The sequence below is a fragment of the Chiloscyllium punctatum genome, chromosome 22 (genome assembly GCF_047496795.1).
Source record: "Chiloscyllium punctatum isolate Juve2018m chromosome 22, sChiPun1.3, whole genome shotgun sequence".
Classification (NCBI taxonomy): Eukaryota; Metazoa; Chordata; class Chondrichthyes; order Orectolobiformes; family Hemiscylliidae; genus Chiloscyllium; species Chiloscyllium punctatum.
The window spans coordinates 41,870,783-41,897,940 of NC_092760.1; the positions used below are offsets into that span (position 1 = coordinate 41,870,783).

Consider the following 27,158-nt stretch of genomic DNA (forward strand, 5'->3'; position numbering starts at 1 on the left):
GGTAATCAAACCATGTTCACATCCTATTGGCTAAAGGAGGTGCCCATTCCCCACATGCCAAATGCTATTGGAACATCTGGTAACGGGTCTCCCCTCACGCGGTTTTTCCATTGGTCACTGCACGGACAGCAGATTCACCGAGAGGGTGAGGGAAGGGAATGATGTACTTTTGTCTGTTGCATAAAAGAATCAAACAAGGCACAGTTTGTGAGGAAACTGAGTCCACTAGCTCTTCAGGACGATAAAGATGCAAAGACTTTAAGGCTACGATCTGCCTTTAACTCCCGCCTCCATCAGCACAAAAAGAAGTCAACTATTTATTTCTTACTCACTTTTGCAGAAGACTTCAGTTAATCTCTCCACATTCCTCTGAAACGTGGCAAAGGTTCAGAATGTAAATTCAACGCACCGGCCAATTTGTCAAAGGAAAATTCCAAAAAAAAAACCCCGGCTTTACAGGTGTCAGAAATCAGTGAGAAAAGTCACCATCGAACAAAACTAATAACAAATTATTAGTCACAAGGTTTTGTGGTTGAAGAACAACGTGTTTAAACGTTGGAAATTGATATCAAAATGAAATGCCGTAAATCAAAAACAGAAAACTACATTTTAATGTTTAAGGTGGATAACCTTTCAACAAAGACAGGCATTGAGTAATGATGGGGGGAAAAAAAGGATGCACTTTGGAGAAGTGGGGGTGGGGAAGGGAGAACTAACGCACAAATTGCATGGAAGGCGTTGACAGGTTGGATGACTTGGTAGCGCAACGGTGAGGAAAAGAAATGGACAAATAAGGTGAGCAATCAACCGGAGACAAAATACAGGATTAGATCCATGCTTAAGGGATAATCAGCAGTAATAAGTGACAAATGTACAAATGAAAAGCCAAAATAAACGAAACGTATTTTCCTGTGGTGTGATGTTTTAAAAGGCTCATACGGCAAATGGTAGTCGCCCTTGCTGCCTCTAAAAATTGAGGCAGATTCGGCTCACATTGCAAGACAGTGCAGGACGTCGTTAAGGTTTGAAGTTACTAATGTCACTTTTCTGAGTTTAAATGACAATGTTCTCCCTGCATTCCTTTCTTTAACAAGGTGCTGGTGATTACTAAAATAAAGAAAATGCCGTGATTCTCTTGTTCCTGCTTTCCAAATGTTATTTACAAGGCACCTCATTTAAATTTTCTTGTTTCCCTCTGTTCAGCATTTCCCCCTTACTATCAGTCAACTTAATTCTGAAAGTCATCACAATCAAATCGAATGATCATTTTCTGAAATAATGACTAGATAATGATCAAGAATAAGATCGCTCCTCCTTAACTCAGGGATGCTAAAAACTGAGCCACATTGTTTCAGTTAAAAGTTAAAAATCACACAACACCAGGTTATAGTCCAACAGGTTTAATTGGAAGCACACTAGCTTTCGGAGCGACGCTCCTTCATCAGGTGATTGTGGAGGGCTCGATCGTAACACAGAATTTATCGCAGAAGTTTGCAGTGTGATGTAACTGAAATTATACATTGAAAAATTGATTGTCTGTTAAGCCTTTCATCCGTTAGAACACAGTGATAGTTTCACTTCTTTCATGTGTAAATCACAAAACTTTTTTTTAAGTTGCATTCTCGGGTTAGCTGTTAACAATGGTGATAGCTAGACAAGAACGGGGTACGATGCTCAACTCATCAACCGCCAGTTCCGACCTGCCACAGCAAGGAACTGTAATGACCTCCTCAGGAGACAGACAGGTGCTGCAACTGACAGGGTACCTTCATTGTTCAGTACTTTCCAGGGGCTGAAAAATTACGCCATATTCTTCGTGACCTGCAACACATTATCAATGAGGATGAGCACCTCACCAAGACCTTCCCCACACCTCCACTACTTGCCTTTAAACAACCGCCAAACCTCAAACAGATCATTGTTCATAGCAAACTGCCCGGCTCTCAGGACAACTCCATACAACCCTGTCACGGTGGACTCTGAAAGACGTGTCAGATTGTGCACATAGCTACCACCATTACGCGTGGGGACACCTCCCACCTTGTACATGGCAGGTACTCATGTGACTCAGCCAACGTTGTCTATCTTATACGTTGCAGGCAAGGATGCCCTGAGGTATGGTACATTGGGGAAACTGAGCAAAGGCTTCAACAACTGATGAATGGGCACCGCACAACAATCAACAGACAGGAGGGTTCCCTCCCAGTTGGGGAACACTTCAGTGGTCCAGGACATTCAGCCTCGGACCTTCGGGTGACATTCCTTCAAGGTGGACTTCGGGACAGGCAGCAGAGAAAAGTGGCCGAGCAGAGGCTGATAGCTAAGTTCGGTTACCATAGGGAGGGCCTCAACTGGGACCTTTGGTTCATGTCACATTACAGGTGATCACCATTGCACTACACACACACACACAGATATTCCTACACACATACACTCTTACATACACACAGACACGCACACAGACACCCACACACACCCTTATAGACACACACCCTTATAGACACACACACTCCCACACTCACACATGCACCCCATCACAAACTTAAGACACTGCACTCACTACACACACACACACACACTTTCTCACACTCACAACCCCCACCCCAGACAGACAGACACACACAGACAGACAAAGACCCACATGCACACATATATTTTGTGGGGTGAATTTGTACTTGCAGAGTTACATTGCAATTTGCTCAAAAACTGCATACATTCATGTAGAACTCTGAACTGAAAAACTGCATGAATTTATGTAAAACTCTGTTATCTCACTTTTTAGATTAGAATCAATCTAAACATCAGGTCATAGACAGAGAACACGGGGGCTAACATCTTCAACATATTGTCTAGCTATCACCATTGTTAATAGCTAACCCGAGAATGCAACTTTAAAAAAAGGGTTTTGTGATTTACACATGAAAGAAATGAAACTATCACTGTATTCTAACAGATGAAAAACTTAACAGACAATCAATTTTTCAATGTATAATTTCAGTTACATCACACTGTAAATTTTTGCTATAAATTCTGTGTTACGATCGAGCCCTCCACAATCACCCGATGAAGGAGCGTCGCTCCGAAAGCTAGTGTGCTTCCAATTAAACCTGTTGGACTATAACCTGGTGTTGTGTGATTTTTAACTTGGTACACCCCAGTCCAACACCGGCATCTCCAAATCATGTTTCAGTTAAGTGATGTTAGCATGAACCTCGGACCAGGGGCTTTCTAGTTTATGTGGCTGAGTTACTAACCATGTAATTGCCCATGATGTTAATTGCATAGTGCTTCCATAATTTCTATATTCCTCCCTAATTTCTCTTTCAGACAGACAATTTAAGTATAAATTTGTATAGTTTTGTGTAAGGTCATATTTAAGCCTGACTTTAATTGGCAACGTGACCATATCAAATTGTCAAAACATGAACATTATAGTCTGAAACCTTACCTTATTGGCCTCCTTGAAATCTGAAAATTATTGAAAACTCATGTTCCTTCCTGACTCCAACCTGGGTTGGTCCCATGTCTATAATGGTAATGCATTTAATTAGTGCTATTATTAGACTGGCCATGTATCATGACTGACTGCTATTAAATCAAACTTATAATTCAGGAAAAGAGTGAGAAGCAAATGAAGAGAGAATTGGATCACTGTTTGGTAAATGGAGTGAATGAAAGAAAAAAAAAGACATTCTATTGGTGTAGAATAACAGGATAGGAATTCTTAGCCTCAAGACATATATGCAGAAGGACAAACTCAGTTTTATTTTATTAGTATATCATTAATTAATTTCTGACTGAATTTTACTGATGGTGATATCAGCACATAAATGTTAAACACAACTCCGTATTTTGTCTATGTTTAATGATTGTTGTACTAACAAATGCTATTTAAATGCTTTAAAGATTCATTTTCTAAAATTATCAATGTTTTCTAGAATTATGTAGATAAAACATATTGAGTAGGACAAAACTACCACCGAAGCAAAAATAAGGTGTTTAGTTTTCAGGGATCAGGTTCTTTTCCTGTATCCAGCTCATGACCATCCCAGAACATTGTTTGTATCACACTGGTCATCCCCAAGCTCCAGTGTCTCACTTATTTAACATTGAATCTGAGGTTTCCATTTAGACTTACATACCTTGCCCATGTACCCAATGCTTGTTGTGCTTCTTCATCTTATTTCTCATCAAGGGACATGGTAGCTGAAGATGAAAATAGGCATGTGTCACCTTGTGCAATGGCAGACCAATTAGACCATTCTATTCCTCAAGTAACATGCAGCCTACAATCACCCTTGTTCCTTTCAAGTCTTTTTTTTGTCACCCAGCAGGTTATTCTCTGCCAGTGGTATAAGTTTACTGCAGTGTTTTAATTAGTTTTCTTTTTCAGTGGACCTTCACCAAGCCCTATTGGCCCTTCTGCTTTGCTTGTTGATAGCAGCCCCAGTTTTTTCCTGGTGTACATTAGACCCATCTGAGCACATCCACATTTTCAACCAGGCAAATCTGCTAGTAAATGTCAAGAGCACAATGTATTACTGAATTGGTAATGTTTCTATTACAAAATTATCAACTGCTTGGTTTCCCGTGGCTTTGACTTCAGAGATTAAAAATGTTATATTTTAACTTTATGTATAAATTCTCATTTTTTTTAGTCCCCTTTCATTTTATAAGACAGACTATAAACTATAAACTATAAACAATGTTTCTGTTTTGAGTTACATGGTGTGATCCATGTCAAGAGAAACTTTCTAATGTAATAAATTACTGATTATTTCTGGAATTATACAAAGCTGCATATCCTTAAAACGTATGCCATCTTGTTCGAAAAATTATAAATGATGTTTGTTTTGCTTGTTGTCTGTATAGGGTCTTTTAAGTTCATTAGTTGCTGTTTTAGTGTGTTGGTGGGTTTGTGGGCTACCATGACGCCAAGAGGTCTGAGTAGTCTGGCAGTCTTTTCCGAGATGCCTTTGATGTAGAGTAAAGTGGCTAGGGTCTCTGGGCAAATTTTGTCTGCTTGTTTAGGTTTGTTGCTGAGAAATTGGTGGACTGTGTTTATTGGGTTTTAGAACATGCCATATAGGTAATTTTCTTCTGCTGTTCATAGTTCCTCGATGTGTGGTGGCTCATTGAAATAATGTCCTAATGCGGCTTCGCTTGTTGATGTTGGGATAATTGCTTCTGTAGTTGAGTATTTGGTCCAAATGTGTTGTTTTTCTGTAGATGCTGGTTTCATTGATGACCATATCTCCACGCAGCAAGACCTGGATAACAATCATGAATAGTTGGCATATGTTTCTGCCTTTAGTTTATTTCTCCTAGGTATAGTTAGGTATGACAGGGCATCTCAGAGCTCAAAGATGTACATCCTGTTTTATGTGGAATCTCCAAAACACTGCAATGTCCTGAAAAATGACACATGCCAGGAGTGCTATCAGCTGAAGCAGTTCAAGCTTAGGAATTTTGACCTTGATTAGCAGCTTGAACCATTGTGATGCATTTGTGAGGTAAACCCCTACTTGGATAACATGATTCAGGCACTGATTACCTCCTAGCTAAGAATGTGTAGGCGAAGGGGGAAAGGATGACTTCCAGACAAAGAAGAAGGACCATGCAGGTTGTCCAGCAATACCCTGAGTGAGTCTCATGCTCCAATCAGTATCTCATTCTGAATACTGGTTAGGGAGATAGCCAGAGTCAAGTCCACAACATCATAGTTGTACAGCTATAAAGGAGCAGTAAGAACAAAAATCAAGAACACATCAGTACTCAATAGTCAGAGGTGCAGGCAGATCTGTACAACCACAGGTGACAGTGCCTCCTTGGTACTAGGGTCTAGTTCTAGACTCCCCCACCCCATGGAAAAGACTTTGTCTACTTATCCTACCCAAGTCCCTCATGATTTTATAAACCTCTAGAAGGTCACCCCTCAGCCTCTGATGCTCCATGGAAAACAGCCCTAGCCTATTCAACCTCTCCCTATAGCTCAAATCCTCCAACCCTGGCAACATCCTTGTAAATCTTTTTTGAAGCCTTTCAAGTATCACAACATCTTTCCGATAGGAAAGAGACCAGAATTGCATGCAATATTCCAACAGTGGCCTAACCAATGTCCTGTACAGCCGCAACATGACCTGCTTTGGGCTGTGGGACAAAACTGGAGCACCCAGAGGAAACCCATGCAGACACAAGGAGAATGTGCAAACTCCATACAGACAGTTACCCGAGGCTAAAATCAAACCCAGGGCCCTTGCACTGTGAGGGAGCAGTGCTAATCATTCAGCCACCGTCCTGCCTCAGAAATACCTGGATAATCTGGACAGGTGCACCTTGAGATCTAGGGTCAGTGGCCTATAGAAAATGTTTCCTAGTGCTGAAGAAGGGGATATAAATTAAGTTAGCAGAGATATAGACAGTAGGATGTCATACTAAAAAGGAGGATGAAGGTATATAAAAAGCATCAGAAGGAACATATAGCATTTGAATTAGAAGTTATACAATATTATTTTGAAAAGATCAAAAAGAATTTGTATTGATGCCTTAGCACATGACGATCCAAGCTTATACACTATTGTCCCCACAAAGAAATTATCCACAAAACCAGGAGCATCCCTTTTTAAGTGTGCACTGACAGAACATGAAAACTGGTCTATCTAATTTCAATAGACCAAACAGAGGTACACCAGCATAGAGAAGGAAGCATCAGTGATTATATGGGGAATTAATGATTCAGAGAGACTGAAATTTCAAATAGTGAAGGATGACAAGCCTTTGATGATATTATTGGGATTGAAATAAATCTCCAAAATGCCTCTACACATTCAAAGATTCAGACTTAGGCTTTTCTGATCTGACTATGGGACAGTCATTGTTGTATCTGGACTTCCAGAAGGTTAAATTAAGGTACCTCATAAAAGGTTAAGTCATAATATAAGAACCAATTGTGTTGGGGTGGTATTTTTGCATGGATTGAGTTGGCTGATGGGCAGAAAACAGTGTGTGAGAATAAGGGGCTCTTTTTCAGGTTGGCAAGTTGTAACCAGTGGTGTTTCACAGGGATTAGTGCTCAAATGGCAACTGTTTACAGTTGACTTGAAGAAATGAAGTGAATGCACTGTGGCCAAATTTGCAAATGACACAAAATTAAGTGGAAAGGCAAGTTGAGAGGAGATAAAAACAGTTTACAGAAAGGTTAGGTGTTGGGCAAAAAAGGTGGCAAATAGATATAATGTGGAAAAATGTGAAGTTATTCATTTTTGATGGAAGAACAAAAGGACAGTATTACTTAAATGGTGAAAAACTGCAGAAAGCTGAAACACAGAGGGGTGGGAGGAGTGTTGTGGGGGGTGGAGGTGGTATTTGTCCATGAAACAGAAAGATAACAAACAGGTGCAACAGGTAATCAGGAAAACTAATGGAATGTTGGCTGGTTAGTGTTTGAAAAGATTTTTGGAAAAGTCATGGTGATTTCAGTGCTGGGGAATTGCTCAGTTGTCCAAAAAATAAATGGAATGTTTTTCATTATTTCAATGGAGTTGGAATATAAGTGTAGTTATTGCAGTTGCAGAAGGTGCTGTTGAGACCACAGCTGGAGAACTGTAAGCAATTTTGGTCCCTTATTTAAGTATTATTTCATTGGAGGCAGTTGAGAGAAGAGTCACTAGGATGACCTCTGGTATGCAGGGACTGTCTTGTGAGTAAAGGTTAAACAGATTCGAGACTGCACTCACTGGAGTTCAGAAGAATGAGAAGTAATCTCATTGAAACACTCTTAAGGGGCTTGACATGGTTAATGCTGAAAGGAAGCTTCCCCTTATAGAAGAGTCTAGATCCAGATGACATCGTCTCAGAATAAAGGGGCACCAATTTAAGGCTGAGACAAGAAGAATTTATTCTCTGAGGGCTATGAGCCTTTGGAGCTCCTTGTCATTGAGATCTATGGAATAAATCTTTGTATATATTTAAGGATCAGATACAGAGATTCTTGTTCAGTTGAGGAATCAAGGGCTATGAGAAAAAGCAGGAAAGTGAATGTGAGGACTGTCACATCAGCCACAATCCTATTGAATAGCAGAGCAAGCCCAAGGATCCGAACACTGTAGTCCTGTTCCTGCTTCTTATGGTCAAAGATATAAGTCCAGGCTAGAGAATACAATAAAGTATAAAACTGGGCTGTAATACAGATGTCACAGAGATAAAACAAGTGAGAATCACATTAAACTTAAAAATGTTCAAAGAGGAAGTGAAATGGGAAATAGGAAGGGCAAAGAGAAAGTAGAAAAAAGACTAATCAACCAACACAAGAAGTAAACCAAATATATCTAATAAGAATATAAATAACAAACATGGTAAGAGGAGGTACCAAAAGAAAGTGTTATGTTGTATATGGGACAAGGCTGAGAGCTGTAGTTGTGGTGTTTGCAAAGGACTCAGTGAGACTCAGGTAATTCATAAAACTTTGAGGATTGAGTCCTGATTGATAGAGATTATTGGTAGAGAAGTGAAGAGTGTGTGGTTAATTAAACAGCGGGATCGGGCTAATGGCCCCGAAATAGAATATGCCATTTGAACATGAACTCACTTATCTTTACAACTTGTGTTGGATCCTTAATTTCTTTTCTGCACTGCAGTCTTGTCTTTGATGTAATAGTTGTGCCATTGGTCTCTGCACCTTGTTGTCCAAATGTCTCTTGAACATCTACCTGGAGTGCCTTCTGTCTCCTGCAGATGCAAGATGTCCCTCCTTCCCTCCACCTCTTCCACCAATGCAGTGCATGTTGTCTCACAAGTTCCTCAAAGTATAACAGCACAGATTCAGTTTCTCAATAACTTGCACCAATGCTTGAAGCTATAATTTCCTTTAGGAGATGTAGGCTCACTATAAGTAGTGTAGCAACTCATTATATCAGGCCCTGTGCAGATTTCTGTAACCAATGGAGAGCATTGTTTACTGTTGGCTACAATTGTAGAAAGCTACGGGCAGCACATTTTTTTTAACACTGATTGCAATGACAAGGGAACAGACATAAATTAATCAAGCATCATGATCCCTATGCCCTTTCTCTGTGAGTGCCTAGTTCACCCTTCCCATGAAAATTTGTCGTAATGTGCTGAACTGAGTTATTGCCAAATTCTCTATTCTAAAGCCAGCCATGCATATGAAAGAACCTCACTACACTGAAAGCGTGCAACCATAATCTCATCATGTCTCAATTTTTATGTTGTGATGTCACCAAACAGTGCATACTATCATCACCCAATAGCTTGCTTAATATAGTTCCCTGAACAATTCTCTGCTCCCTTGCAGCGTTTCAGCCTTACAAACTACTCCTATGGTTTTTGTTGGACTTTCCTCACTTTTTACTCTTTGGGTCAGACTTATTGTATCAGACACACTACATAAATATTTCAGCATTTATTTCTGACTTCCAGTGACCAGCAAAGCAATAGCATGGATGATAAGCAGCATTGGAAAATTCCTCTATTAGACAATCTACTAATCAGAACACAGTGATTATCTCAGCCATGTGAACCATGGTTTTCTTCTTCTGTGGAGGATTGATCCACTGTACTATTTATGTGCTGACTTGCTCCAGCTATACTCTTTCTTATTATTACCATTGTGACAGATATGGCTGACTGCAACTTCCCTTCTAGAGACTTGCACTAGACAATGATCCTTGACTGAGGACAGTGTCATAGAATCCCTACAGTGTGGAAATAGGCCATTTGGCCCAACAAGTCCACACTGACCCTCTGAAGAGTATCCCACCCAGATCCATTCCCTCCCCTATTACTTTACATTTCTGTTGATTAATGCATCCAACCTACACATCTCTGGGCATGATGGGCAATTTAGCATTGCCAATTCATCTTACCTGCAAACTTTTGGATTGTGGGAGGAAACCAGAGCACCTGGAGAAAATTCACACAGACATGGGGAGAGCCTGAAGCTGGAATCGAACCCAGGTCACTGGTGCTGTGAGGAGCAGTGCTAACCATTGAGCCACTGTGCCTTTTAATAAATTGATACATACAATTGCCTACCAAAAAACAAGAACTCCCTATCACCTGTACCGTGTTTTCATCTCTGATAATCTGTAGAATGCAGCACTGTTCTTGCACAAGCATATTTCATCCTTAGCAGTTTTGCCAAATTCCCAAGCTGGGGGATTTGTCTTGATTAACTAACACTATGTGTCCCTGCTATGTGAAATCCAAGCAACAGATTTATTACTTTGATTGAATCAGAGAATGAATCAATTGTTCAAACACTGACTCTCAACTTTGGTCAGTTGTTTGAAGATTCTGCTACTGAAAGATTATGGCACAATTTGTGATCAAATGTTGAGAATGGATCTTGCAACAAAGTAACAAATCCTGAGTAGTATCTCTGTAAGAAATGTAATTAAATCACTACATCTAGGTTGAAGAAATCCCTACTGTGACCCTATCATCCCTTTGCAAACAGTTCCATTATCATCCCTAATTACCCTCAATCCCTTCTCACCACACCCTCCCTTTACTCCCTTCCTCACACTCACTCCCTCACACCGATTCACTGCTCCATCTTCATGAACACCCACCCCCACACCCCTGACTTTTCTGTGCCCGTTTCCTCTGTACCTGTCTGAAATATTGATCAATCTATACCACAATTTCACTGTCACTGATACAAAAAAAAGTGAAGCACTCCACGTGCTGTAAGACGGAAAACACTAGAAATACTCAACAGATCTTGTGGGATCCCTGGAGAAAGAAACATTGTTAATGTTTCAAATAAATGACCTTTTGTCAGAACTGGAAGAGTTTAGAGATGTAACAGGTTTCATACAAGTAGGAGGATGAAGATAAAAACTGTCAGTAGGACAGCCAGCATGCAGTCCTTGGCACTATGGAGCAGGCAGCTCTCTGAAGGGGGAAGAAGGATTCAAAACATGTGGCAATAGACACGTTTTCAATAATTAGGGAAAGACTGTGTTCAGCAAATAGGAAGTCTCACAGAAGTGGGACATCCTGAACTGGAAGGAAAGGATATTTGAGAAGTATTTTTGATCCATTTTTGTTGGGGTCTGTATTTTAGGGAGAGTTGGCAAGGGGTCCTGTTTTGGAAAGTGCTGGGAAATAGGCTCTAAAATGGAGAACAGATTGATCATTTGTAAGCTTTGAAAAGCATCAAGAATTTAGAGAAAAAGCAGGAAGGTGGCCCTGAAAAATAGGATCAGCTATTTTCATATTGAATGGCAGAGCAAGATTGAAGGTCCAAATGTCCTACTTACTTCTGCTCCTAGGAAGGGTTATAATCTCTGGATTATTACCCTAGTCACACACAAATTCATACAAGGACAAATGATTACAGAGATGGGTGAAGGAGTATTATGAGAAAGAGGGGTCCCTGACACTGTTACTGGGGAAAGAAGGGGTTTTAGCATTGGGATGACATCCACCCAGTTAGCTGGTACCATGTCTGATTGGACACGATAAATAAATTGGTCATAAAAATTTAAAATAATAAATGATGAATTGCTTAGATGAAAAGGTATAGTTAGTAAGTTTGGAGATGACTCCAAAATTGAAGGCATAGTGGACAGCAAAGAAAGTTATCTTAGATTACAACAAAACCTAGATCAGATGGGTCAATGGGCTGAGGAGCGGTAGATGGAGTTTAATCCAGATAAATGCGAGGTGCTGCATTTTGGGAAAGCAAATCTTAGCAGGACTTATACACTAAATGGTAAGGTCCTTGGGAGTGTTGCTGAACAAAGAGTCCTTGGAGTGCAGGTTCATAGCTCCTTGGAAGTATAGTCACAGGTAGATAGGATAGTGAAGAAGGCATTTGGTATGCTTTCCTTTATTGGTCAGAGTATTGAGTACAGGAGTTGGGAGGTCATGTTGAGGCTGTGCAGGACATTGGTTAGGACACTTTTGGAATATTGTGTGCGATTCTGGTCTCCTTCCTACCGGAAGGATGTTGTGAAGCTTGAAAGGTTTCAGAAAAGATTTGGATGTTGCTAGGGTTGGAGGATTTGAGCTACAGGGAAAGGTTAAATAGGCTGGGGCTGGTTTCCCTGGCTAACAGATTAGCAATCTCTTTCTTAAATAGTACTTTGAAAAGAAAAGAAATTGGACAGGGTAACATTGGAAAACTGCTTTAGACATTAAAGGTAAAGGGAAAGCTAAACAATGATAATGAATAAAGTAGGGAAGAGGAATACAACAGGTAAGGGTAAAGCATCTGGGCAGAAGAACAGATTAGGGTGGGTAGCTCAAATAAGACAAATGTGCCCTCAGTTTGGTCAGTGACAATCTTTTTAAATAGTGGGGCAGGTTTGAGAAACCAAATGGTCAATGTCTGTGCTCCTGGAACAGTTTCCAAGGATTGGAATGTAGTAAACATAATTCGAGTTTTTAAGAAAGCAAATGGGGACATACAAACCAGTTACCTTACAGAAGTAGTTAACAAAATCCATGTTGAGATGTGATAATGGAACACTTAGAAAATAATAATATGATCAATTGGAGTGAACATCTATTTAGGGAAACTATGTTTGACAGATCTGTTACAAGTTTTATTTTGAGAGTGTAGCTGGTAAGATGGATAGGGGCAATTATGGATTTGTATTTTCTAAAAGCATTTAATAAGGTGCCACATAAGACATTATTATGCAAAATTAGGACTCAAAACTGGGACCGATATATTAGAATAGGTTGAGGAGTAGTTAATAGAAAACAGGGTAGGAATACAAGGGAAATGTTCAATTTTGTGGGTTGCGATCAACAAGCACTACTGGATCAGTACAACTGCTTCAAATATTTACAATCTATTTTAATAACTTGTGAGGTTACTGAGGGTTGTGTATCCAGATTTTACTAATACAAAGTTAATTAGGAAAGTGTGTGGTGTGGGAAATACATCGAGAGAGTAGAGAAATGTAGACAGGTTGGTTAGTGTGGGAAATGCAAAGTGGCAAAGTGTGACACTTTGGTTTTTTTTAAAACAAAGAACTTTTGATAAGTAAGAGAGTGGGAAATATTTGTATTCAGAAGGACCAGGGTGTGCATAATGTGCAGGTATAGCCTTATAGTCTTAGCATTTTATGGTATAACATTTTCCTTTCCACTCATTATAAACGGAGCCGTTGTATATTAATAATCAATTAATGGAATTGCTTCACTGAACTAATGTCTGCTCCATTTGCTTATTCATTAGTTGAATGATGATCTTCTAGGCTGCACTGTCAATACTGTACAGAGATATTGCTGCATCTTTTCAGAGTAAAGTCTTGTGGATGAGACATTAAACAATGTTGTATCAGTGGTACACTTGAAAGTGGAGAGGAAACAAGTGCCAACACTTTGCGCTGAGCATCATAAAACAATCTTTGTTTTTCTTTTGTGGAATGTTGCTTGTGAATCTTCATAAAACAACCATTGTTTTTGAAAGTAATGCATCAGATGTGGAATGTAGGGAGGTAAGGTGCTATATTTCAAGCCACTAGCCATACTGCTAAGTATTGCTCTTCAAATCTGATCAAATCATAGAATCCCTACAGTGAGGAAGCAGGCCATTTGGCCCATCAACTCCACACCGATTGCCTAAAGAGCATCCCCAAATTAGAGTGGTGCTGATAAAGCACAGCAGGTCAGGCAGCATCGGAGAATCAGGAAAATTGACGTTTCGGGCAAAAGCCTTTCATAAGAATTCCTGATGAAGGACTTTTGCCTGAAACTTCGATTTTCCTGCTCCTCGGATGCTGCCTGACCTGCTGCGCTTTTCCAGCACCACTCTAATCTCCGGGAGCTGCAGTACCCACTTTTTTTTAGATTAGATTACTTACAGTGTGGAAACAGGCCCTTCGGCCCAACAAGTCCACACCGCCCCGCCGAAGCGCAACCCACCCATACCCCTACATCTACCCCTTACCTAACACTACGGGCAATTTAGCATGGCCAATTCACCTGACCTGCACATCTTTGGACTGTGGGAGGAAACCGGAGCACCCGGAGGAAACCCACGCAGACACGGGGAGAATGTGCAAACAGCAATCCCACCCAATCCTGCATTTCCCATGACTAATCCACCTAGCCTGCAGACCCTGGATTGTGGGAGGGAACCCACGCAGAACACGGGAAGAATTTGCAAACTCCACGCAGACAATCGCCCGAAGATGGAATCGAACCAGGGTCCCCAGCGCGTGAGGGAGCAGAGCGAACCAGTGAGCCACCGAAAGGAGAAAAGAAGCCAATATATTTAAAAGCGCCGAAAGAAATACCCATGCTGTAAATCAGAAGCGAAAACGAAAGTTGCTGGAAAAGCTCAGCAGGTCTGGTAGCATTTGTGCAGAGAAACAGTTCTGAGGAAGTGCCACCGTTTCTGAAACGATAACTCTGATTTCTCTGCACAGATGCTGCCCGGACCTGCTGGGCTTTTCCAGCAACTTCTTTTTTTAATGTTTAAAATCGCACTCCCTCATCAAAACATTAGCAAGTTCAAAATAACTTGAATGAGCAACCTTCTCTGATTTTTTTTTTTCAGTGTCTTGTGCTGCATTGAGCTGACCAAGAGATGATCGGGAGCCCCGAGGGAGCAGGGTTGACAATCCAGGAGGAGAGAGGATGGTGCAGGCGGGGAGGAGTTTCTGAGCCCGGTTTGCTGCGAGGACGATGGATTAGAATAAGTGGTATCGGCGGCTTCGCAAAGGGGCTGGGTGCCAGCTAGCTGGAGGAATTATCAGTGAGGTTCTGAATTCAGTGCCGGGAGTCTAACAGAGCACGAAGGGACTGGCTCACAGAAGTTGGCAATGTGTCCATTTCGGGAATCAAACTCCCAGCGAGACGTTTTGGCTGCAACCCCATCGGACTGAGGTTGTTATGAACGCTTTTATGAAAGGATCAGCCCCCATACCGTTCGAAAGATCCGGATTGAACCAATGTTTGCCGTCGAGGGCGGCGGCAGAGCCACTTGATTGGTGCAAAAACTCTCTGCTGATCTCCTAGGATACAGCATCGTATTAATGGTTAATTCTTGTAGGATCTTGCTGGGCGGGCTGGAAATATAAGATGAACTGCTAAAGCCAAGAGGGCAGGTAGAGGGAGAGAAGAACGTGAAGGAAGGAGAGATGGGGAAAGGAGGAGAGAAGGGGGAGGAAGAAGGGGGCTGTGAGAAAATGTTAACGCATTACACTTGGGAAGAGATTCAGAAGCACAATAGCAAGACGGACAAGTGGCTTGTGATTGATAGGAAAGTGTATAACGTGACTAACTGGGCCCTAAAGCACCCCGGAGGGAAACGGATTATCAGTCATTTTGCCGGAGAGGACGCCACGGTAAGGAAATCACCTTTAAACAACAATTCAATCCAGCCCCTCGATTGCCCGCTTGCACTCGCTCAGAGAATGCACTCATGTACGGATGCATTTCCCGTGCGCTGTTGCTGTTCTTTGTGATCTGTTATCTATCGATGTGAGCTTTGGAATACTCCTCGCTATTGCTATTCACCACTCACAGGCATCTCCAAGAACCTTATCTTCCCCGGCGCAAATGGTCTTGCGCGAGTTTTTTTTTGGGTGGAAAATCTTGATCTTTAAGGTGCGGAAGCAACCCCTGATTTCTTGGCAGAAGACCGAGGTTACTCGAGTTCAGGGATCGGGAGTTACTCGCGGTCAGATGAATATGGGCCATCACTCTTGATGGAAATGCAATCCTTCCAGCCCCAGGAATTGCCCATAGTTACACTCTTGGCGAGATCTAGATTAGAATTATAAAATTGCTAAATAATAAAAAAAAGGATACTGGTGAAGACTGGATAAGTATAATTCAGACTGAGCCAGAGATCGTCGAGTTTTTCTTTAGAAAACGAAGACTAAGCACAATTAGATGGGTCACTGATCAGAGTTTTCAGAAAGAGTGCTTGAACTAATGGATTACAATTTCCAAAATACCGATACTTCACGGTGAATCCAGTTATACAATTTTAAAAAATGATTTTCTCAATCATCATTAAGCAGCAACATCATTAATACATACAATCGAATCCAATCTCCAAAAGATCCTAGAACCTCAATAAAAACAAAACCTGACTAATTTGGCCATAGTAAATGTATTGCTGTTGATGAGGACAATACAAATGATTTGGTCTTCAATTCAAATTTGTGTTTTAATGCTAAAATATGTTTGCATAATTAAATCTTCCAAGGGTTACTGTATTAATAATCAATATTCATTCAGAACCAATTGCAAATAACCAAGACACACTTTCCAACTCCTACCAATTTCCATAATTATTGTCTCTCCTCTCTTGAAAGAACTAACCTTTTGCAGGTTACAGTGGTGCTTATCAGGTGGCCATCTTCACATAACTGAGGGACTATGTGTGTCAGTGAGCTGTTTGGTTGTGGGGAACAGTACATTGTAGCCAACGTCAACTAAGGTAGTCTGCGCATGCCTGCAGCAAGACCTTGATAACGTTCAGTTTCAGCCGAGTGCCAGACAATCATCATCTCCTACAAGGAAAGTCTCATCACCTTGCATTGATATACAATGGTACATGCAATTGCTAGATACTCCATCATCAACATCCTAAGGGCTATTATTGACCAGTGAATAAACTGGACCAACCCTATAAGCAATCTGGCTACAAGAGAAAATTAGAGACTTGAACTTGTGCAGTGAGTAACTCACCTCCTGACTCCCAAAGACATTTCACCATTCACAGGGCCCAAGTGAGGAATATGGATGATTAATTTGCTTGAATGAGTGAAAATTTAACAGCACCCCAAGGCTCAACACCAGGAGCTCAGTTGATAAGATCCCTAGCGGCTATTTTAAATGTCCACTTTCTCTACCACTGTGCATAGCATTTGCAAAGCATGCCATTATTAGCAGTGCTCACATTCTGTTAATGAATAAAATGAAGAATGGACTCTCTAGTCTGGAACTGGACATTTATCAGAATTTAGAATTCTTTGATGTTAATTTAGAGCTCAAAATTTTGGTGCAATATTGCATCTAGTAACTAACAATATTTGGTTGAATAATCCTATGATGCAATGCACTTAAGGGTTGAGAGAGTTCAAGTATCAACTAAAACTAATCCAAATAGTTTAATATGATGCACAATTTCAAAGAACTGAGAGATTCCAGTTCTAACCTTAGTGTGTACTGAATAATTTCATCTCCGCAATTGATCTCAGTGCACTAAACTAAGGAAGAGCATAAACTAACAAGGGTTTCCTGATACACCTGACCAATATTCAGCGACATGTTTTAGAAAGTGTGTATGCATGCAGTGGATCGAATCTTGTGGTGCAGTACTACTGCCCCTACCTCTGAGTCAGATAGCCTGGGTTCAAGTCCCACCAATTGCAATAACATCTCTGATTAGGTTGATTTGAAAAATCTATGATTGGGTGAGACCAGGATTGTGTTTGCTTCAGTACTCTCCTGAGGTTGAATTGCATTCTAACTGGGATCATATGGGAAGAATAGAGACTTGGCTGAGGTTCTGGTGGGAATCATCTGTGGAACTGTACAAGAGCATGAAACAACCCACTTGAGGGAAAATAGGATATAATATTAGCAACAATTCAGTAAGTAAAGTACACATACTGGATGTTGCTTTTCTAGTAGTTGAGTTAAATCCATTTGACTTTCCTTGATTTGCCACAAGTGGACCAGCAATGGGACCCTCACCATCAACATTGCAGTGGTAACTTGACTAAATTATATTGTGACTATCTCTCTAGTCTTAATGAATGGTTTTTATTTCTAAGCTTTTCTCAATAGATTTGGTAAATGGTAAACTCAGCATGGCTGTTAAGAAAATCTGAGCTGAAAATGTGCTGCTGGAAAAGCGTAGCAGGTCAGGCAGCATCCAAGGAGCAGGAGAATCGACGTTTCGGGCATGAGCCCTTCTTCAGGAATGAGGAAAGTGTGTCCAGCAGGCTAAGATAAAAGGTAGGGAGGAGGGACTTGGGGGAGGGGCATTAGAAATGTGATAGGTGGAAGGAGGTTAAGGTGAAGGTGATAAGGTGAGGGTGATAAGGTGAGGGTGATAGGTCGGGGTGGGGGCGGAGAGGTCAGGAAGAAGATTGCAGGTTAGGAAGGTGGTGCTGAGTTCGAGGGTTGGGACTGAGACAAGGTGGGGGGAGGGGAAATGAGGAAACTGGAGAAATCTGAATTCATCCCTTGTGGTTGGAGGGTTCCTAGGCGGAAGATGAGGTTCCCTTGTGGTTGGAGGGTTCCGAATCCTGTTAAGAAAATCTGCCCTGTGTTGAGATAGCTCATTGCAATGGAAGCAGTAAAAGAGATGATTCAACTCACAGAACCATAAAATCTTACTGAAGAAGGCCATTTGGCCTGTTGTGCCTTTTCTGACTTTGAAGGACCAGTTCAGTTTGTCCTACTTCCAAACCTTTTCTTCACAATGCTGTAAACTAGTCTGCTACAAATAGATGTCAAAATACATTTTGACTAGTAACTAAGGAGTCTGATTCCACCACAATTTAAGGTAATATGTTGCATATCTTAGCAATCTTCTCTTCAGAGATTTCTCCTCATATACCTCTAGTTCTTTTTGCCAATTATTTTCAATTTGTAGTTTTTGGTTGCTGGTCCACTTGCTAGATGATTTTCACCCCTTTTTGCTGTACCAAAACTTCTGCTTGTAATTTTAACATATCTAACCCTCCCAGCTATATGGAGGACAAGTCAGCTTCCTCAATCTGTGCACATAGCTGAACACACTCAGTTTGCAGTGTGGCAGTGTAGAGACAATAGTTTTTAAAAACCAAAAGCACTGTGGATGCTGGAAATCAGAAACAAAAACAGAAGTTGCTGGAAAAGCTCAGCTTGTCCGGCAGCATCTGTAGAGAGAAATTAGAGTTATGTTTCAGGTTGAGTCATCTTTCCTCGGGAGATAGTTTGCTGGATTAGAAATCAAAGCAGAAAAATAATATTTCAGTAATATTTTGGCCATGTCCCATCTGGAGTACTGAATTCAGTTTTGGGTACAGAACTTCAAGAAAAATAAATTTGACTTTAGAAGGAGTACAGTGAAGAGTCACCAGTATTATATAAGGTGGATAAATTATGGAGCAAGTTTCATATAATTGACTTGCATTCCTTTCCATTTAGAAAGGTAAAGGTTGATTTAATCAACGTGTTTAAAATGTTAAGTATCTATCTGGTGAGGCATCCAGAGCAAGAGTGTATAATCTTAAAATTCAAGTTAGGCCGAACAGATGAAATTGGGAACTGTTTTTCACACATGACATCATGGAACTCAGTCTTCCAAAAGGTCTTGGATACTGGTGAATTGAAATTTTTAATACTGAGATTGATAGTTCTTTTAAAATGATGAAATAAAGGCATGTGAGAGATCAGCAGTAATCTGATTGACCAATTGAATAGACTTGAAAGCCTGAATAGCCTACTTCACTTCCTGTCTTCCTGTAGTGATTGAGAGAGACTCTTAGTTGATTTTTCTTTTCTCTCTTCATAGTGTATCCAGTTGAGTTGGTAGTTCAGGGAAAGGCAAGAAAGTGAACCTGGACGCTTTCCTGGTCTGTATAAATCAACTACAGGAAGCTTTTATCAGCTGAGCATTCTTGGAGAGGCGCTTTCACTTTGAGCAATGGTATTGTTGGCCAAGGAGGAAAACAGGAATTAAACCTATAATTAAGAGATTGATTTGAGAAAGGTAACCAGTTATTTTGTGCATTGAGCATTACCACATGCTACATGGCATATTGATATAAGGTTTGCACACACTGAATCCTTTGGGCACACAAATGAGTTCTAAGTGAGCAGAGTTTATGCTCTGGTAGCAGAGCCACAGTAACAGAACTTGAGCAGAGGAAGGAGGTGAAGGAGACTCTAGAGGATTAGATATTTTCTGTTCAGACAAATGTAGTCTTCACATAGTCACATTGTTTGTACTTTAAATCAACAGCTCTAATTAATCACCCAGACTCACCTAATTTCATAATTGCTAATCAAGATAGACAAACTTACATTGTTTATTGCTAATGGTTCGGTCTGCTATGACCTGGTTTAAACAATGCTGAAGGAAAGAACATTTTGTCAAAGCTTTTTGCCTTGCATTAATCAGAACAATTTACAAGAAAAACATGCATTGACCTGATGAATGCAAGTTAAGAAGCTTCAACAAATTGCATTTTTGTTTGTTTTAACAATACTCAAGTTCTGTACCACCAAATATTAATTGATTTTAAAAAATCCTGCACTGCAAATTACAATTTTTAAGGGATGATTGGGAAGGGGAGAATGTTGGCATCATAATTAAGTAAAATAAACCTCCTGTGATGTTTTGCATGTTAAGTTAAAGGACACGCTGTTTCATTTAAGGATAAGCATGTTACATAATGCATTATGATTTCTGGTCAGTCTGTATCTCTTAGACCACAATGTATCATGAAGTAAACAGCTGTTCAGACCAATTGGATCATAGTTGCTTGATAAAGAAAGATGCTTAAATTGGAAAAGGGTTCAGTTTCACTCTCTTAAGTCAGAAGGACCTGGCATCTAGTTACTGGCTTTTTGTTTCTATTGTTTCTGTTAGAGTGTGATATCTGGACTGTCATGAACAAACCGTGAAGCAGATGTTGCATATTAGACATTGAAATGTTCCATATTCTCTTTTTACCTTTCCTCAAGCCACTAAACAGAATTTCATCAGTCAACATTTTGATATCCATATTTTGGGACATAATAATTGATGATATGTCTAAAACCTAATATATCAATTTATAATGTGGACTTAAAATGTTGACTTAGGCAGGTTTTAGTGAATGTGGCTTTAAAATCTGGTTTAACTGCACATGCTTGTACAATGATAAAATCACACTGTATCAGCAAAGGATTAGTTGATAAACTAGAAATCCAATCAGATAAAAAAATTCATTCATATGTTGAGAAATCAATATTATAATGCATTCATGTGTGATAAATGTTAGCTGTGTTAATGAATATCTTACATGCTTTAAACATTCATAGTCAGCAATGCATGGATCCTATTCTGTAAGGAAGCTTTCACTAAAGTAATACAGTCCATCCTCATCATCTCTTTGTTTATACTGTATTATCATTAAGTTCCGTAGTGTTTTTGCGAATGGGTTTCATTGTTTGCCATCATCTAAGCACTAAATAATGTGTGAGTTTATTAAAATATTTGTGAATTTGTCTGAAATTACATCAAACTTCAAAGATAAATAACTATAAAGGGGGGAAACTTTAGACAAATTACTAGACTAATCGATATATTATATTCTACACAAATAAATGTGAGAAAGAGAGAACCAGCAGCCCATCAAGTCTTACTCACAGTAATGATGCATGAATAATCATGACCAGATACTTGCTACCTTCTCCTCATCCCCAGCAGCCACAGAATGTCCTGGAGAGAATATAAGAGAGAACGAATAGTGGAGAAAAATATATATGTCTGATCCACTCCCCGCATCTCCAACATCAAGAAATCAAAATCATCCAGGCGACCACATTGACCACTTGTAGATTAATTGTTCGATCACTTCCCTTCTATGTGAGGTCTGCTCAAGCAAGAACCTCTTAAAGGCTCACCTACTGCATGAGCCAACAACAAATTTCAGAACTGAACTGTTCTCTGTGAAAGGAAGAATGGCATGGATTAAATGCATGACCTGGGCCAATACAATCTGACGAGTGAAATAATATCTCAAAAGGCCCATGGTCTACCCTTTTTATAAATATCTAACTCTGTCAGCCTGCCTCTAGGATTGTACTTCACTTTAACACAATGGTGTTATGTTTTCATTGTACCTTTTTTTTTAATGTGCATATTAATGATAGAAAAAGTTGCATGTAAACCTGTCATGTTGTATTGGCATAATTTGGCCACTTAATGGCTCTGAGCATTCTTTCTATTCATGACCAGAGCCTCCATTTAAAATGTTGTATCTTTTCCAGGGAAAAAAAACTTACTGCTTAGAAATCTCTGTTATGCTTCTTTATTCAAAATTTCTAATTCTTTGTGTTGCCCTGTCTCTTTCTTTTCTCTATAATCCAACAAATCTTTCATTCTCTTACCTGTTTCTTTCTCCTGTCCATCACAGTCCTACACTGAACACTCCCCCGCCCCCCCCCCCCCCCCCAAACTCATTCTTCGAAAGCCCTAACACCCATGCTTTTGTCAGCATCACCCCAGCTCACATGCCAAGAATCTCCTTTCTCAATGTTCTCATACTCAGTCAGTGCCAAAGCTCTATCCATGGCCCTAGGATTACTCAATCAATATTAACAACTCATTCCGTATTTCTGGAAATTGGCACAGACAGCTCCTACATCCTGCTTTCCAGGAACATTTTGCCACAGGACCACCCTCTTAAAAAAAAAGTGAGAAAAAAATTAACGACATAATTAAACATACATATGCAAATGATTACTGTCTGTTACTAATCCAGTTTTATATGAACATGCATGGAATAATGGAATTTGAGCTTTACAATATTAACACATCAGTTCTTTATTAAAATCAAAACTTGACTTATTTTAATCATCATTAAGCCAGTTGCGATGATAAATTACAAGAGCTATAGATACATGACTCACATTAAGCAGCAGAATGAGAGATAAATATTACCTATTATGTTTAACTCAAATGGTTATCGTATAACTGAACATGGAGAGAAAAAGTAGGAAGAAATTTGTCTTTAATTGAAGTAGCAGTGTAGCCAAGGAGACGTGATGAAGGACATAAAGAGCAAATGTGACTTATTTATTGTTTCTTGTGGATGTTAACAGCACATGTAAAGTCTCCGTTGCTCAAAAAATTCTATATTGTTCCTGGAAAAGTTGATTATATCAAGAATGTGTTATCCATTTTTAGTGACTCTTAATTGTTTTTACAAATGTTTTCATTGGCTGCTAGTACCTCTCTTGCACTCCAGCACTTCCATTAGCTCAGTGTATCCTGCGACTCATTGTGAGCACTACCATAAAGCTACCATACCACTGTCAGCTATGTTGGCAAAACCCATTGCCCAGACTGCAGCGCTGACCTCACTGCGGGAAATTAGATGAAGTGGTGTAAAATGGCACTAACTGCAATTTTTACAGCCTTGATACATTTGTGAATTAGGGATTGAGAGATACCACACAGGTGTCCAGTTGGTGTTTAGAAGCAACCATTGCATTAGTCCAGCTGTCTTGATGGCCACTGGGATAGGATGGCCATTCACCCTGCAAGTTCCAGGTCCTGCTGCAGCAGATGGCTGAGCTCTGTGGTGACATCCTGTGACATCCACAGTCTGTGGTGTGCTGCACTTTGCTCACCTGGAGGAAATAGCATTGAGGATGATCGACTCTGTGACTCGGGTATTCCCTGTGCACTATTAGGGGATCTTCAGCTCTGATGTCTTCATGCAGAGGATGTTTGGCAGCTATTGAAGGTTGCTGCTGGTCCTGGGCTTGCTGCTGCATTTCTCTGTGCCTTCGTGGCACTGTGACCACAGTGACAATGACCCCTGACTGAGGCTGGATCCATTGGTCACAGTTCCAATGAACCTGTGTGGGGAATATCAGAAACAAAACAACTCCTTAGTAATGTGAACAATCAACATTCACATCACAAATGGTTTATTCTTGACCTGCATGAAGTGGCACATGAGGACTCCAAAAGGAGGGCTATGGAATGCCTTTACATGGACCTTTGATATAGAGATGTTGTTCCAATGAATACAGCAGAAACCATGTCAAGTAAATACATTAGGCGCTGAATGATTTCTGACATCTTGTCACCCCATCCACATTCCATTTTCACAGAAGAAAGGCATACATTATATAAAGCATGTTGGCGAATACTTACAGTTTAAGATGAGAGGAAATCAGCACTGTTCCCTCATTCAGCCTTTGAGGTCTTGAGTTGTGCTTGTGAATTCTGGCCTGCAGGCTTTTAGTGTTGTCAGTGAGTACTTCTCCTTCACAGAGATGACTGTGATTAACCGGTGGCATAGGGAAGATTACTTATGAGTAAGATTTGGATCCCACATGGTTGGACACTGCATACATTTTGCATATGGGTTATTGACTTCAATTTGAACTGTGAATGTACCTGATTAGTCCAATTACCACATTGTTCACAGACAGAAAAAAGAGTGGACTCACATGGAAATAAGCATTCTGCCCACTCGGTATGTGGTGGCAGCCATTTTCCATTTTCACTCCACGATTAAGAATCACATGAGCGTGGAAGACAATGCAGGTTGTGATTGGCTTAGAAAGCCACCTGGTTAGCCTGGTTATCAAAGCCACCCCACTTCCGCCAAGTTCCTTTCTTCCTTGCACACCCTGTCAAACCATCAGTTCTGAACTTCTACACAAAATCCCACACAGGTGTACGAATCATGACTTCATCTCCAACATTACACTCTGAACCCCCCTGATAGCTGAGTTGCATGAACCATTGTCAAAGCTAGCCAGACCTACAGGACCGACTGTGGCTCACTCTCTGGACTGTAGACATCTGGGTCCCCTGACCCTGACATTCCCAAATGGCCAACTGACTATGTCCAACCGCTGAACTGATTTTGGAGGCTGTCCTTCACTTACTGTGCTGTGGTTACCTAACTGAAGGATGTCTCTCTTGATTGAGAACTATTACACTCAGACTTTGAGACATGGCTGCTTGAATGAAGCACATAACGGCATGTTTGCCATATAAGCTTCTGTCACATGGTGCAAATGTAACATTGAAGCGAGGTGATGTAAACAACATGTTCATCCCCTGAATTGATCACTGCTGGCAATCATGTAAAACTGTTTAGCTTTGTGTCTGTGCTAAAAGGCAAGACAAGACAGAAATGCTATGAGCCTTTAATGTCTTGGAGAATCGGAATTTTACTTATTGATGTCAAAAATCTCCTTTCTGTTGATCTCACTATACTTATCCAACTGACTCACCATTGTGCACAGCGTTCAATTTGTTCTTTAATAAATCAGAAAGGCAGACAAAATACTTCAAATTGATTTCAGAAGTCAAGTTGAGAAATGAACTTATCTAACCTCTAATTAATATGAATGAAGCAAGAAAACTGTTTGTAACCTTTAAAATTATGCATTAACCTGCATATAGCTACCTTTCACCAGCTAAAGTTTTAAGAATTTGTTGGCGAAATGGGTGTCACTTGGTCCATCCTTAGTTGCCTTTGAAGATTATGCTAAGCTGCCGAGAGCCACAGGCAAACCCACAATGCTGTTTGAAATAGCATTTCAGGATTTTGATCCAGCGACAGTAAAGGAACAGCAATATGTTTCCAAGTCAGGATGGTGAGTGGCTTGCAGAGGAATTTTCAGATGGAGGTGTTCCCTTGTAACTGCTATCCATTTTCTAGATGGCAGTGGTCCTGGGTTTGGAAAGTGCTGTCAAAGAAGCCTTGATGAATTTCTACAGTGCATCTTGTAGATGGTACACACTGTCGCTCCTGAGTGTTGATGATGGAAAGAGTGAATGTTTAAGGATGTGATGCCAATCAAATGGGCTCCCAGATAATGTCACGCTCCTTGAGTGGTATTGGAGCTGCACTCACCCAGGCAAGTGGTGAGTATTTCATCACATTCCTGACTTGTGCCATGTAGATAGTAGACAGGCTTTGGAGAATCAGGAGGCAGATTTCATGTTGCAGAATTCCTGGCCACTGACCTGTTTTTGTGACAACAGTGTTGAAATGCCTAGTCCAGTTCAGTTACTGGTCAGTGGTAAGCCCCACGATATTGATAGTGGGAGGTTCACCTGTGGTAATGTGGCTGAATGTCAAAGAAAATGTTTCAATTCTGACTTGTTGGAGATGATCATTCCCTGGCACTTGTGTGATGCAAATGGCACTTGCCACTTAGCAGCCCAAGCCTAATTCTTATCCAGGTCATGCTGCGTATGGACATGGACTGCTTCAACAACTAAGGAGTCACAAATGGTGCTGTGCATTGTGCAAACATTGGCAAACATCCCACTTCTGACCTTATGATGAAGCAGCTGAGGATGGTCGGGCCTTGGACACCTCTCTGAGGAATGCATTGCAGCGGTATCCTGGAATTGAGATATTTAATCTCCAACAACTACAACTATCTTCTTTTGTGCATGTTATGACTTCAATCTAGGACATGGTGCTCTATAATGCTCCGATCCTTTATAAAACTAGAACCATGAGCAGTGTTTTGACAAATCATGTCTTGAAAATTTGAAAGTTTTCCTATACCTGAGGCACTTCATGCTTTACACTTAGTTCTCCAGTGATTTATTTTAGTGTTAACTTTAGCAGGAACATATAAATTAAATAATGAGCATGCGTCTTCCATGATCATGATGTACAGTACAATATAATCTGTCTCTAGTTGTGTCTGTTGATGGTGATGAGTTCTTTGTGGTTTAAAATGACAGGTCAAATACACAAGTTCAGTAACAGTAGAACCATACATTGTGTGCAACATTTCCTTTGTACTAAAACACTTTATCCTCCAGCTTGAAATGAGCAACACCACTGGAGATCGGCGTGCATCTGTAAAGATTTTTGAATTTGCTGCAATTCAAAACAATGTCTTTTCTGGATGTGTGAGATGGAGAGAGAAACCAGGGATTTACAATTGCCTGCCAATTAGTGTAGAAACAGCATCCCTTTCACCTCAGAGTGTTCTTAAAATAATTAGTCTGTAATTTAAGCTCAGAATGCCCCTAAATTCAACAATTAAACATTGTGGCAGTGGAAATGGTTTACCTGAGTTACTCATCTGATTACTATATCGCTGGAGATCAGCTAATATTCAAAGAGTAAATAGGCACTCCCTATTTAAAGTAGAAAGCAGTCAAGTTGTATGACTGAGAAAGATCAGCATTTATTTTTTGTTCATTCAAGGGATGTGGGCATCATTAGCCAGACCAGCATTTATTGCCCATCCCTAATTGCCCAGACACATTACGAGTCAACCATGTATCCAAGGGTCTGGAGTCACAAGTAGGCCAGACCAGGTAAGGATGGCTGTTTCCTTCGCTATGGGTTTTTCTGAAATCAATACTATTGACCAGTAAGCCTGACATCAGTGATGGGCAAGTTGTTGGAGGGGATCCTGAGGGAGAGGATTTACATGTATTCAGAAAGGCAATG

General features: G+C 40.4%; 1 protein-coding gene across 1 annotated transcript in view; it reads left to right on the forward strand.

The window, feature by feature from the left end:
- Positions 1-14,770: 14,770 nt before the first annotated feature.
- LOC140493574 (acyl-CoA 6-desaturase-like) overlaps positions 14,771-27,158 on the forward strand; it is a 64,867-nt gene continuing 52,479 nt past the window's right edge. The window contains exon 1 of the mRNA XM_072592153.1: positions 14,771-15,332. Within this exon, the coding sequence (XP_072448254.1) occupies positions 15,126-15,332 (207 nt within the window). The 5' untranslated portion in view covers positions 14,771-15,125. The remainder of the gene's footprint in view (positions 15,333-27,158) is intronic.